General features: G+C 50.0%; 1 protein-coding gene across 1 annotated transcript in view; it reads right to left on the reverse strand.

The window, feature by feature from the left end:
- Positions 1-3,817: 3,817 nt before the first annotated feature.
- Positions 3,818-14,927, reverse strand: part of CCDC92B (coiled-coil domain containing 92B) — a 49,980-nt gene continuing 38,870 nt past the window's right edge. The window contains exon 3 of the mRNA XM_056865412.1: positions 3,818-4,611. Within this exon, the coding sequence (XP_056721390.1) occupies positions 3,818-4,611 (794 nt within the window). The remainder of the gene's footprint in view (positions 4,612-14,927) is intronic.

Here is a 14,927-nt window from a genome sequence, read left to right on the forward strand (position 1 = left end):
GCCAAGAAGCAAACCCAGGGCACTCGGCGAGTATCTCTTGACCAGTGGCAATCTCCGCCTGTTCAGCCTCTCTGGTTTTTGCATCTCACATGTCTCCAAACTGCTGTTTGATGCAGTCAAACTTCATATTGTTGGATGCAGGCTTTAAAAAATAGTGTAAATACAGCAGGTAATCTGAGGGCCAGTGTGGCATACTGGTTAGATTGTCCAACTAGGATTTGGGAGACCCAGGTTTGAATCCCTCTAGAAGATTGCTGGGGGTCCTTGGGCCAGTTGCACACTCTCAGCTTAACCTACCTTACAGGATTATTTATTTGTTATCCTCCACATGAGCGGCGGAGGCTAACCTGGTGAACTGGATTGGTTTCCCCACTCCTCCACACAAAGCCAGCTGGGTGACCTTGGGCAAGTTACAGCTCTGTTAGAGCTCTCTCAGCCCCACCTACCTCACAGGGTGTCTGTTGTGGGGAGGGGAAGGGAAGGCGATTGTAAGCCGGTTTGAGTCTCCCTTAAGTGGTAAAGAAAGTCGGCATATAAAAACCAACTCTTCTTTTTCTATTTATTTTATTAGATTTTTATCTCGTCCCTCCCCCAAAATGGAGCTTGGGGCAGCTAACAACATAGCAATATAATAACAACACCTCAGTTTCAATAAAATCAAATAAAAAAACTCAGCACTCAGCAAACAAATGCTTTTGGCATAAAAAAATCATGAGCTTTTTGGTAGAGTCCACCAAAATTACGTTAGTGGAATAACTCTGTTTTACATGCTTTGCGGAATGCAGACAAGTCCCACAGGGTACAAGTCTCCTCAGACAAAGCACTCCACCAGGACGGGGCCATGATGGCAAAGGCCCCACCCTTGTGGCACTCAAGAGGGCAAATTGAGGGCCAAGGTTGTTGTGAGGATTGGAAATGAGAACAATGTAAGCTGCTTTGGGTCCCACCGGGGAGAAAGTTGGGGCATAAATGAAGTAAACAAAAAATAATATGTAAAAACTAATGTGTGAGTGGATTCTGAAGATGGAATCAGAAAACTATAGCATGCAAAGAGTGAGCCAGGCATGACCATGTCCTTCCAACTTCATTCATTCTCTCCCTCCTCTTTGCTAGATACCAGGCAGCTGCTTAGAGATCTGTCTGGATACACCCTAAGAGCACTTTGAAGCACTGCCTGCACTTAAGCACAGCATCATTATAGAAGGAAGAAAAATAAGTCAATGAGCTTGAACATTAAAAATGAATATTTCAGACTGCATTGACCTGCTTGTAATATTTTAATCCCTATTTAAAAAACACATATGATTAACCCTTACATCCTTCTTGATTGTCATACACTCTTCCAGGTTCTCTGAAAACCCAGATCCGCCAATCTCACAGAATTTAGCGGAGTTCTAACCTAGACATAGGCTGGTGGATTTTGCCCTGTTTGCCACAGCTGGTGAAACAGGTTATGTGCAATTCTGCCTCTTATGATCCATTCCCTACTTAATCTTATTTACATATACACAGACACAATATTAACACTGGTGGTAAGAAAGAGAAGAACTCAGTACCCCCACACTGGAGAGCAGGGCTGGAAATATCCCAGGCGCTTGGTGATCTGGGTTCCCGCAGTAACGGAATATGCACACCCAAGGGCCAAATTAGATGTCGCATCTACCACAGGTCACGGGTGGGGTTCCCACACCAGTTTTACAGACAGATGTGGTATCAGGGAACTGAATAGCTCACAACTTGGCAAACGGGGATCCCCGCAGCCATTTTGGCTCCAAAGAACAGTACCGGGGTGGGGGGGGCTGAAGGCCCTCCCATCTGCGATGCCACACTTCTCAGCTGAATCACGGGCACGTTAGCTGCTCAGTGTCACATCTGCCTGTAAAATGGCTTGTGGCGGCCATTTGGCCTCTCGTTGGGCCCTTTGGCACCTTGCTGAAGTTAAGCCTGCCCGGACCTGCTCAGTGCCCGGACTGAACATTTCTTGGGACACTCATAAATGCCACTTTAAATTCCACAGTGGAAGAAAGGTGGGATTTAAATGCAATACATAAATGATGCCTACTAGAGTTTTTAGAAAATGAATGATTTAGCTGCTCCCCACATTATGACATGGGCAGGTTTGACTCATCTCTTCTGTTTGGGGCAAATATTTATAGAAATTTATTATCTGGCAAAAAATTAGAAGTCTCAATGTTTGGTAAATCTCCCCATTACAAAGTTTACCTAAACATTTCATATAGTATTAGAAATACTTCCTAGTCCAAAGAGAGAAAGAGAAATGGAAGATCTGTATCTCATATCCCCAAATGTAGGGTTTGCTTGTTTTTTGCTAAGCACCGCTCACCCAGCCGTATGACTCGTTCAAAGCACTACCTAATATTCCTGAGGCAGCCCCCCCCCCCCATATCCTGCAATGAGCTCTGCCCACAGCAAGTTGGATCAGTTCCGGTCTGAAGCTTTCCAACTCTGATGCTAAACCTGCATTGCATATCCAACCACCACCCTAAGCTGCCTTTTAAGTTGATGTTTGAAGCTGCTGTCGTGTGCTCGAATATCTATTCCTCAGTTGTCTTGTACCCCTTCGGAATACCCTGCCTACTCTTGATGATCCCAAAGTATCCAGCACCCCAGTATATATTTAAAAAAAAACCTTCCCAACACATTCAGCCTCTGTGGCCATCTTCTCCCAGTTGATAGCCTCTCATCTAATAGTGCTGCTTCAACGGAAAAAAGTTGCACACATCTGTATTAGCCAAAACACCGATTTCAGCCCCAAAGCTGCCATTTTGCCACTGAAATCAGGAGTTCAAAATGTTAAATCTCCAAGCTTGAAAAGTATGTCAGAATGTAAAATGGAAAACACCCAAAGCTGTAATCTCAAGGCATGAAAACCTGCTCTGTGTGTGTGTGTGGGGGGTTTTCAATTTTCCGATTCTCCTGGCTGAATGTCGTACAACTGAGGTTCATCATTATGACCACAAATGACATTTGCTACATTCATGTCAGCTCTGACCATAACACTCTAGGGATGCTTCTGAAATTCTCCACATTTGAACTTCTCCACAGATTCTGGATTTCCAAATTATTTTGTTTTGTTTCCAAAGTAAAATTGATGGATTAAAAATTCTCCATTTTTAAAATTCCCAAATTTTGCATATAGCACTGTACATATTCAGTTCCTTTGCACCATATTCGCTCCCTTACATTACTCACATATTGATAAAATACTGCAAAAAAGCAATCTTGGGAATGGTTGTAAGGCTTAGAGTTACATTCTTTTAGAGTGGTGTTTTACACACCATCAACGGTGCACGTGTGCATCAGTAAAGTACCCCCACAAAAAACCCACCTTGACGCAATCATACAAGATTGCTTTTTTTGCATTGTTTTCCTAAAATACATATGTGCATGGGCAACATAGAAGGGAGGGAAAGGTGCCAAAGAAAGGAAGGAACAAAACACTGCAGAGTGCACAAAACACTGCAGAGTGCACAGATATTCCAGTGTTAGAAGAACTGAAAGGAGCATGATCACATCTGGGGGGTCTGAGCACTTTTTCAAAACTGGCCCGATTTAGGAGCCCATTTGCAAAAACCTGCCCGCACTTGCAACCTCTTTAGAAAAGCTACCTCATAGAATCATAGAGTTGGAAGGGACCACCAGGGTCATCTAGTCCAACCCCCTGCACAATGCAGGAAATTTGCAACTACCCTCCCCCCACACCCCCAGTGACCCCCACTACATGCCCAGAAGATGACCAAGATGCGTTCCATCTCAAAACGACCGTGTCCCAACCCCCCTCCGCTCCATTTTGCAGTTACTCGACATCTTTTTCATGGTGGGTTCTGGCTCCATTTTCTTTGCATTGATCCCCTTTGGAAGAAGGCCTAGACTCCCCCAAAGTCCTGCCTGTGGGTTCTGACGGTTTCTGCGAAGGCTGCCGGGACGATCTTTGGTGACCTTTCCGTTGGCTTCTGGGAGGGCTGGCTGGAAGACCTTTGAGGGGGGCAGTGGGCTCAAGCTGGTCGGCCCCTGCTTTGGTGGAGGAGGTGGCCTTGGGCTCAGACTTCTGATGGTGGGCAAGGGCGTGGTGGCGTTTAGTGTATAAAAACAGGGCTGGGTCAGGCATGGGCTCAGTGTCTTCAAAACTGCTTAGCCGGTCACGGAATGAGGGGTCTTTGAAGGCCCCCTTGCCGTGGAAGGAGCCCATGGCTTGTCTGCGAGAGTGAGACTTCTGGGTCCGTTTCTTGGGCCTTGCCTCGCTGGCAGGCGGAGGGAGGGAGGTTTTCTCTGGAGGCCTGTCAGAAAGAGGCTTGACGCTCTGCCGGGAGCCGTGAAGCTTCTGTTTGGTGGCATGCAACTGGAAGGAGAGGTAGGCGGCCGCCTCCGTCTGCTTCTGGAGCTCTGTGCTGAGGATGGTCACGCGGTGGCTTCTCCTCTTCAGCTCTTCCAGGAACTTCCTCTCTTTGTTCCTCAGGCTGGACCGCAGAGCGGCCACCAAACTCTCCTTGTGCCTGAGCTCCTTCCGCAACTCTAGATTGCCCTTTTCTTGCTCCTGCAGCTGGGCCTCCATGACCGTGCATTTCTCCTCCAGCTCCTGGTCGACAATTTCTAAAGGTGAAACGACAGAAGTGTTATTACGCTCCCCACAATTGCTCAGAAGAGGGGCATTTCCTTCCGAACAGTACATAGGGCTCTGGGACACTAGCAAAGTGGCAGTACATTTTGGCTAACCCTTCCCCTTGCTGTCAGTGTCAAGGAACAGATCTTCCATTTCACCCACACGGCAACCCTGCAAGTTGGTTAGGCCGAGAGCAAGTGACTGGCCCAGGGTCACCAGGTGAGCTCCCTGGGCAGAGTGGGGATCGGAACCGGGGTCTCCTAGAGCCTGACTTCAACACTCCTAACCACCACTCTGCCCATTTTCTCTGCACCAGACATCATTGATAAACTATCCGGTCTGCCCCCACCACCCTTGCCTTGTTTCTAAAGAAAAAGACATTGATACATAGAATCACAGAGCTGGAAGGGACCACCGGGGTAATCTAGTCCAACTCCCTGCACAATGCAGGAAACTCACAACCACCTCCCACACACACTCCCAGTGACCCCCTACTCCATACCCAGAAGATGCCCAAGATGCCCTCCCTCCCATGAACTGCCCAAGGTCATAGGATCAGCATTGCTGACAGATGGCCATCTAGCCTCTGCTTAAAAACCTTCAGGTAGCCTTTCTTCGGAGGGATGAGATCCAGTTGTCTGATCATTTTGTTTCCTGTATCATTTCCAGCTCTGTAATATGATTTGGGAACTGAGACAACCAGAAATGACCACAGTAACACAGGTGTGCCACAGGTAAATGGACAGGTATTGCTGTACTGGCTGTTTTATTGTCAAACCTTTCCCTAACAATCCCTACAGAGTAGGCGAGTTGTCTTCTTTACTGCTAGAATTACAATAGTTCCGCAAAAGATTATAGCAAATGTAAGAATTCTCATGCAAAATCAGGGTCGTGGGCTCGGTGTCGGAGCGTGTCCGCATTGGCCTGCAGAAAGTTCTCAGTTCAAGACCTGGTATGGTTAAAGGCTCATGGGTACTGCAAATGACCTTTCTCTGGTGGTGGGAAGCGTCTAGCTGTTGATATTGCCAGACCTGGAGCCCAGCTTTCACTTTCAGCTGGCAGCACGGGGACCCATTGAGTTGCAAACCTATGACAGGAATCAATATGGCATAAGTCATGTGACAGGAAGAGGAGGAGCCCTGCCTTAGTAAAAAAAAAAAAAAAAAAAAACCAAACCCAAATCCTTGCTGCTATGAAATGACCCCACCTTGTCCTGGGTGGGGGCTCTCCGTTTGCTTGTGACGAGAAGCAGTGTGTGGCCCCTCATCCATTACACAAACCAACAAAAACCACAGTGGCTCTACGGGAGCTCACAGCGCACAAGTGAAGGCTCTGCCACTAGGATTGCCAACTTCCAGGTGGTGGCTGGAGATCTCCCGCTATTACAACTGATCTCCAGGTGACAGAGATCAGTTCACCTGGGAAAAAATGGCTGCTTTGGAAGGTGGGCTCGATGGCAGCATATCCCACTGAAGCCCCTCCCCTGCCCAAACCCTGCCCTCCTCAGGCTCCACCCCAAAATCTCCAAGTATTTCCCAACCCAGTGCTGGCAACCCTATCCGCAACCCAGCTGAGGGGCTGGCCTCATGGGGTGAGAAAAGACTTAGCCGTCTGCTCTGATGGTCTGATTTGGTAGATTCATACATTCATTCTTGGTGGAAATTTTGAGAACTTAAAGGTACAATTATTTTTTCAATTTCCAAAGCAAACCAATTTAAACAATTCAATTCAATTTCCAAAGCAAACCAATTTTGTTGAAAAACTGCCAACCTTTGACTGGGCCCTGTTCCTCGGTCACACTCAAGCCTGATGCCATGTTAGGAGGACTGTAAGATTTTAAATTACCTATCTGTTCTTCTGTCTGTCTCAGTAGAAAAGAACAAGAGTCCAGCAGCACCTGGAAGACGAACCGCAATTGTGGCAGGGGTGTGAGCTCTTGTGAGCCACGTCTCACCTCTTCAGATACTTCTGTCTGTCTGTCTGTCCGTCACCATCAAAAGTGCCCAGCATTAGAAGGGTTTCCCCCAATGCGCACATTTTCAATTGTCTTAAACTACCCGGGGAAAGTCAGCCACGTGATTCCCCCACCTGAAGCAGGGCAGCCTCAGCACGACAGTCTCACCTGTCCTTTCCAAAAGTGTACTTGAGCTCTAAGTGAACGACCTGCAGCAGCGCCCTGCCCGTATTGTCTAATCTGATCCCAGAATTCAGGCTTCCTAGGGATAGATTGCCATTTTCTTTTTCCCAGAGCAGATGACTCTTATATCCACAATCCCTCCACCAGTCTCCAACTGTCTTCTGACCTCCGCTCACCCTGCCACGGCCGCCTGCTCCTTATTTCCCTGGCTTTACCCTGTTAAATCTCTCCTGACATCACATATGCTGGCCCTTGACCAATCCATTATCTGTCATTTGACCTGAGCTGCTCTGGCAGAGCTGCCTCCAACTCCTCTGTCCACGCCAAAGAACCACGGAAACAGCACCAGGCCGTGCTGCACCCGATCCACGCTCAATATAGATCCACTTTTATACAGGTGCACCTCAAGTTTGCCTGCTCTGGGTTAGGAAATGCCTGGAGATTCTGGGGGTGGAGACCGGGGAGGGCGGGGTTTGGGGAGGGGAGAGACTTTGATGGGTCATAATGCCAAAGAGGTCCACCTTCCAAAGCGGCCATTTTCTCCAGGGGAACTGTTCTCTGTCGCCTGGAGATCAGTTGTAATAGCAGGAGATCTCCAGCCACCACCTGGAAGTTGGCAATCCTAGCTGCATCTTGGTCCAAGAGCCTTTTCTAGTGGTCATCTCCAGGGTTTCTGGGGCTCTGGGCATGAGTTCTGCAGGACCCCCCCCCCCCCCGGGAGAAAATGTGTCCAGCTGCCCGCAGGTGGACACGGCGGTCTGCTGCCCCTCCCTGAAGGAAACAGGATGCCGCCTCTGCAGCCTCACTATTACGCGGGGGACCTTTCAGACCCTCCTGCGTTTCCCAACAGGGGAGTCATCTGGCAGCTGTTCAAGAAGCAGAACACAAAATTCTGGTGGCCCTTTTGGCTTTTCCCCCAGCAAGCATGTCGCTGGCATTGGTGGAGCCAAGAGGAGCGCACCGTTCCCACAGGGAGCAAGCATGCTGTGATCTCCGACATGAACATGGCAGCCGGGCAAATGTACTCCCTCAATTACATGCAAGGGGAGCTCCACCAGCTCCCCTTGACGTTCCCTGGGGAAGTTTGTCCCGGGCAGAGCTCCGTCCCGAGTGGCTTCACGCCTGTTCACTCACGGCTTAGTTCTTGACACTTGTGGGTGCTTTAGTCCTGTCCAAGAAGGAACACTTTTCATTCACCCAAAGAGGGGTCCCGCTCCCCACCCTGGTCACGGCCACTCCGCACATTACATGGAATGACTTGTATAAAGTGCAGGATTTTTGTGCTCGGAGGTTTGTGCCCTGCATACTTGGATGTATTCTGACACTGACCATGGATATTGCCATTGGATGACAGCCACTGTGGTTTAGAGGTAAGGTGCTGTGTAAGAATCTTGGAGACCCAGGTTCAAATCTCCACTCTGCCCTGGAATCTGGCTGGCAGGCTGGCTGGCTGGGGGCCCTTGGGCCCGTCACACACTCTCAGTCCAACCTGACTACACAGGGCAGTTGGGGATAAAATGGAGAAGAGGAGAACGATGTCCAGCCCTCTTGGATCTCCCTTGGAGGAAGAGGTGGGGTATAAATGAAGTAAAAAAACAACAACAGTGAGGTGAAAGGCCTTGTCTGCTTTTTGAACCTGTAGAGCTGCTGGCATCTATGTGAGAAGCGATGGTAAGATCAGCTGGCCCCTGTGGACCCCGACTCCTACCGTGACCCCCAACAATAATGACCTCCCCATTTGGGCAGCCACTGCTGGGAACGGGCACTTTAAAACACCACCAGGTGAGGGGAGCCATTGGGCTCTTTAAGGGACTGCCTGATCCACATGCAAAATATTTGGGTTGTCCCTTTTAGACAACAGATGACAGTGCCTCCCCGGAGGATCATGGGTAGCTGCTCTCCTGATACTTGCAGCTGGCAGGCTCTTGGCACGCGTGCCCCCACTCTTTGAAAAGGGCAACCTCCTTAAGACCAGGACTTGAGACCCCATTTTCTCCCCCCCCCCCCCATGAAGTGTTCTGGAGAATTCCCAGGCTTGAATGCTGCTTTGTGTCATTTTGATCCTAATGGAAGTTATTACGTGGTTTTTGCTGTTGGATTTTGCTTTAAAGTTGGAAGCTATGACTGTGTATCTCTTGTGTCTCATTTGGCTCTGAGACTGCAATCAATGAATGGTTCTTGTTTCTTGGAGACCAAAAAACTCCGCCAATCTCTTTGCTGTCTAACACTAAACTGAACCACAGCACAGCTGCAGAGCAACATTCGACCCTCACAGAACGGAGAGAATTGACACTCATCCGGCAGCCGCTTCCAGTATTCTTCACAAACACCTCACCAAATCTCTGGAAAGCAGTGCTGCTGCTGCTGCTGCTGCTGTAGGGTGAATCCATCCATGCTGAGGGATTAGCCGTGCTCCAACTTGCCTGAAGTGACTTCCCGTCTGACGCTTTCTTTTAGCACTCCTGTTCATTCAGCTCCTTTAAACTACCACCTTTTGGGCCCAATTCAAGCAGGATGCTGGCAAGGCCTTTCCTGTAGGACTTTGCATCGGCACGGCTCCCAGTTTAAACTGGGGTGTTACCCATGCGTAGCTGATCGTACAGGGGTGCAGCCCAGCTTCAATGAGACCCCATGCTAGGGCTAAGGTCCAGGCTTTGCCACCAGGGCGAAACCCGTTAATCACGAGTCCTGAAAGGGCAGCATTGGAACAATCGTCAGGAGAGGCAGCAATGGTTTGATGGCATCCTGAAGGTCCTGCCCCATAAGATGCTGAGAGACTGAAAAGAGGCTGTTGGGGGGAAGGTGGGCTGCCCCACACAGGGCATGGCCTGCGAGTCAGGTGCCCTCTGGCACAGCAAAGGATGCTGGCAGTGCAAGAAATGTGCTGATTTGGCTGGCCAGCCTCCCCCTTTGCCATCAGCCCAGTCCTGTTCTGTTTGGGAGGTGAGACGCTGCTGAGTCACTCGGCTGTCACAGGTGCTGACCCAGGTGCGGAGTCAGTGCCAACAGCTTTCTCAGCGCTGCATTTCATTGTAGAAGTGGTTTGGAGCGGAGTGGCGTGTTTTTGGGAGGACCCTCGGCAGCTGTAAGTAGGTACGTATTTAGATACTGTTCTCCCCAGCGAGGGACCCAAAGCATCATTCTCCATTTCCCCACGTTACCCTCACAAGTCTGCAAGGTCAGTCGGGGAGGTTCAGAGAGGGGACAACTGGCCCAGCATCACCGAGCAGGTTTCCACAGCCATGTGGGGACCTGAACTTGGGGCTCCCAGGTCTAACCACCACCCGGTGCTGGCTCTAATAACATCACCAAGAGCACAGTGGAGCCTAAATCCATCCACCACCTCTCATCCATGAGCTTCCAAGCTCTGTCTCAGGCTATCAAGCCCCCAGTGAGGGGAGGGGATCTTCTGCCTCAGCTGCCTCTCTGAGCAGCCGCAGGAGAAAACAAGCAAGCAAGCAAACAATGGCCATTGGCCCGACAGCATGATGCGTTTCCCTGGAAGTGACATCAATCCTCTCTAGGAATCAATGGAAACTCTATGGTAAAAGTGTAGTTTCTGGCGATTCCGAGAGAGGACTGACATTGCTGACGGTAGCCTCCCTGTGTCCCTGGCCCTCCACCTCCCGCTGCCTGCCACACCATGCCTGGGAACCCTAGCTCTGTCCTCTGTCCTCCCTCCACCCCACCCCGGTCTCAACTGATAGCGGCAGCCGGTAGTGATGGTTCCTCCATCCCTCCCTGGCTCCTGGAATAGTGGCCTGGCATCGCCTCATGCCGTGTGCCAGGGATCCTGAGACATGTCGTTTTCCAGCGTGCTTCATTAGGGACACCAGGCGTCCCAGAAAGTGCCCCTCCCGCAGCTCCTGGATGGAGTGAACTCTGACTCATGGCAGCTTGTGCTGAATTCACCTTAGCCAGCTGACAAAGTTTCACCAGACTTCTGCATCAGATGAACCCGGTTACCCTCCTGGGATCCTTGCTGACCAAAAAGCTCAATGTACATTCTGAGCCAGAAAATAATTGGGGTTGGTAGTGGAAATGGATTCCTAAGGCAACCAACCATTATCAGCTGGAGAAATGCATTCTTGGGGGTGCCGTTTGCCCACTTCTGGGGGGAGGCCAAACCTGCTGAAGCACCCCCTTCCCTGCTCAAATGAATGATGGGAGAAAATGGGGAAAGGAAAAAGTAAGTTGTCAAAGTGCCAATGTCACTTCCAGCTAAAACTGGACACAGACATGCCAGGAGTTTGCTGATATCTATGATTTTACTATAGATACTGGCAAAATCCTAGAGCATCTGTGACGTCAATTATGGGACATAGCTGGGAATGATGTTGACGACCTCCTTTTCCCCATGCCCCGCCCCCCAAAGTCTCCGGGGTTTTTTCAGGCATGCACCTGGCAACCCTACGTGGGTCACCTCCCCGACTGTACAGCTAATCAAATCTGTACAGCTAATCAAATCTCCAATAGTCAATCAGAAGCCTGGCTGAGCAAAAGCCCTACCTGGCCCCACCCACTTTTTAAAATTCTTGGTGGGCACCCTGTTGGGGAACCCTGCTGTACGCTCTTCCACAGAGGCTAGGAGAAGCACAAGGTCCCAAAGGGCACCAGAGGGCAGGCAGTCCTGGATTCCGGTTTCTCCTATGGAAGAAACGTCCCTGCTGAGATCCCTCCCCTCGCCCCTCTGCCCCCAAACCTCCAGGATTTTCCAAGCTGGAATTGACAACCGGAGCAGTAGATGATGGGGGGAAACCTGGGCTTGAGATCCCCGAGAGCTGCTGCAAGCCACATTCCTCATCCCAATAACCCAGCAGCAGGCAGTGCAGAGGTGGCCTGTTGGTTCGTCACGGGGCAGAAAGAAAGAAGTCTGTGTATGCTCTGGGATGCTCATGAGCACATCTCTATGTCCCTGGCATTCAAAAACAACTTCTGGACTTGAGCCATGGGGAAGTCGTGCTCCTATCAGTGGAAAGGCGTTGCTTGGCAAACCAAGCTGGATCCGGTCCACAGGCGATGTTCTTTCCTTCGGCGTGTTTGGGGCTTGGCTGGAGAATGGGAGGGTGCTTTTTGGGAACCTGCCACTCGCTTCGTCGGGGCTGCCTTCCGTCAACCTTCCGCCCACCTTAGCTTTCCTACTGCTTCCCCTCCAGGCCTCAGACGCCCTTCCTGCTCCAGCGGCCGCACCTTCGCTGAGAGGCCTCGGGGGACTCTGAGCTCCTCCTCCTCACTAAGAGGTAGGATGTGTTGCTGGTGAGAAAGATCACCGGCCCACAGGGGTGGGTGGGTGGGTGGGGTTTCTCTTTCCTATTTCTCCATCCCTCTTGCTGTCACTCCAAACTTCACCAGTCCTTAACTCTGGCATGTCCATAGTCTCCGTGATGCAAAGCAGAGACCCCCCCACCCCAGAACCACCACTGCCATGACCACCTTCTCTCCACAATATGGGAGGAGGTGTGTGAAGTGCAAAAAGGGCACCACAGAGAACATGTGTCAACAGAGCCTCCACATTAAGAGGAAGTGTACCTGAGCTGTTAAGGTCACCTAAGACTCTCTAGACCCTGTTAAGGTCACCCACCCTCTAGAATTATTTTGAGCATAAAATGGAGGAAAGAATGCTGTGTCTGCTCCAAGCACTTTGGAGGAAGAGTGAGAGAAAGACGGCACAGAGAGATTGGTGCGTTAGTCATGCTGCCTGCCTAAAGAGACTCACTTTTCAACCACAGATTACGGTATCTCTTACCCCAAAATCTGTGACTGTGGTAATTATTATTCTATAGTTGTGTACGATGCTTTACAGGGTACAAGAAGACAGATCCTTGCCCCTAGGAGTTTAGAATTCAAAATTTGCCATAAGGCAGGCATAAAAGATTGCTGAGGGACGTGGAAGCAGCACCCTGCGTAAGGGGCCAAATCAGGATCAGGACCCTTGTGCACATGGAGAAGGAGCTACAGACTTTATCCCTGTGCCATTTTCCCAACCTGAAACAGTCCAGGAAGCTTGGAGGTTTCTTGGGGGTCCCAACCTGAGGTCTGAAGACCACAGATGCCAGTTGCTGGGAACTGAGCCGGAAGAGGCAAACATCTATCCCAGGTGACAAACAAACACATCTCTGTTTTGCAGTCGCAGCTCCTAAGCCTGTCCTATCTTGCATCCATTCTGTTTCCAAACCCTCCCGGCATATGCTGACTGGCTAGGATTAAGAAAGATCCTGGCCGGCCCTCCCGGGTTTCGGACTTGGCAGGAGCCAGAAAGGCACAATGGCTGGGAGCTGATCCAAGCGGGCTGCTAAAGGGGGACTTTTCAGCTGCTCCTGGAGCGCCCTCCGCTGGCGACACAAGGCATTTTCTGGACTCCTCGCAACACAGGCTGTGCCAAGCCCCAAGCGAGGGGGTGCTGGGAGCGGGCATGGCTGGGTCAGGGTTGCCACACATGGTCTGGCAACCTGCAGGAGCCCGGGGGGGGGAAGAGAGAAGAGAACACAGGGGGGGTCCCACTTCCAACGATGTCCAAGTGTTTCTGAAAGTGATGTCAGTCCCCTGGCTTCCCCTGTGACATGTGACACTGTTGGCTTGATGGCGATTTGGGGGGGGGTATTTTTCTCCCGCCACCACTCCAAGTGGCAGTGGGAAGAGAGACTTGCCAGCAGAAGTTGTCCCACCATAGCAGGAGGCCTGGCAACCCCAGCCCAGAGCCCATCATGTACTGGAGAAAGTGGCTCAGTCTCTCCACACCAGGGCTGCCATGCCCCTGCTGGGGGAGAGGGATCCCCCACCCCCTGGTTCAGTTGCCCACCACCACTTGGAGCGGCTGTGGAAGAATTAAAAAAATGCAGCCTTGTGTATTTACCAGAAATTCTTACCAGAAGTGACAAAGGGTAGCTCTAGGAGTCACCTTCTATGGTAAAACCTAGAGATAGAGCTACCCTTTTTCATTTCCTGTAAAAACGTCCGGTAACTACACGAGGCTGTAATTTTTTTAAATTCTTCCATGAAGAATCTCGCTGGTTGCCAGGTATTGCCTGACAACCCTACTCAGCACCCAACGGGAGAAGTAGTGGAGAAAACATCTAAGAAGAGCTCTGCTGGATCAGATCAAAGCTCATAAGAACATAAGAAAGGCCCTGCTGGATCAGACCCAGGCCCATCAAGTCCAGCAGTCTGTTCACCCAGTGGCCAACCACGTGCCTTTAGGAAGCCATAAACAAGACGACTGCAGCAGCACCATCCTGCCTTGTGTTCCACCGCACCCAAAATAATAGGCATGATCCTCTGATACTAGAGAGAACAGGTATGCAGCATGACCAGCATCCATTCCAACTAATAGCCATGAATACCCCTCTACTCCATGAATATGTCCACTCCCCTCTTAAAGCCCTCCAAGCTGGCAGCCATCACCACATCCTGGGACAGGGAGTTCCACAATTTAACTATGTGTTGTGTGAAAAAATACTTCCTTTTATCTGTTTTGAATCTCTCACCCTCCAGCTTTAGCAGATGACCCCGCGTTTTAGTATTATGGGAGAGGGAGAAAAACGTCCACTCTCCAAACCATGCATAATTTTATAGACCTCTATCATGTCTCCCCTCAGCCGCCTTCTTTCCAAGCTAAACAGCCCTAAGCGTCCTAACTGCTCCCCATCGGACAGTTGCTCTAGTCCCCTAATCATTTTGGTTGCTCTTTTCTGCACCTTCTCAAGCTCTGTAATATCCTTTTTTAGGTGTGGTGTCCAGAACTGTACAAAGTATTCCAAGTGTGGTCTCACCATAGATTTGTACAAGGGCAGTATGATATCAGCAGTTTTATTCTCTATTCCTCATCTAATTATGGCCAGCATGGAATTTGCCTTTTTTACAGCAGCCGCACACTGGGTTGACATCTTCATTGAGCTATCCACTACCACCCCAAGATCCCTTGGTCTGTTGCTGCCAGCATAGATCCCATCAGTGTATATGTGAAGTTGGGATTTTCTGCCCCAATATGCATCACTTTACACTTATGTTGAATCTCATTTGCCATTTTAATGCCCATTCTTTCAGTATGTAGAGATCCTTCCGGAGCTCTTCACAGTCCGATTTTGTTTTAACCACCCTAAATAATTTGGTGTCATCTGCAAACTTGGCTACTTCACTGTTTAACCCCAACTCCAGGTCATTGATGAACAG

Source organism: Euleptes europaea, chromosome 19 (assembly GCF_029931775.1).
Source record: "Euleptes europaea isolate rEulEur1 chromosome 19, rEulEur1.hap1, whole genome shotgun sequence".
NCBI classification, from domain to species: domain Eukaryota; kingdom Metazoa; phylum Chordata; class Lepidosauria; order Squamata; family Sphaerodactylidae; genus Euleptes; species Euleptes europaea.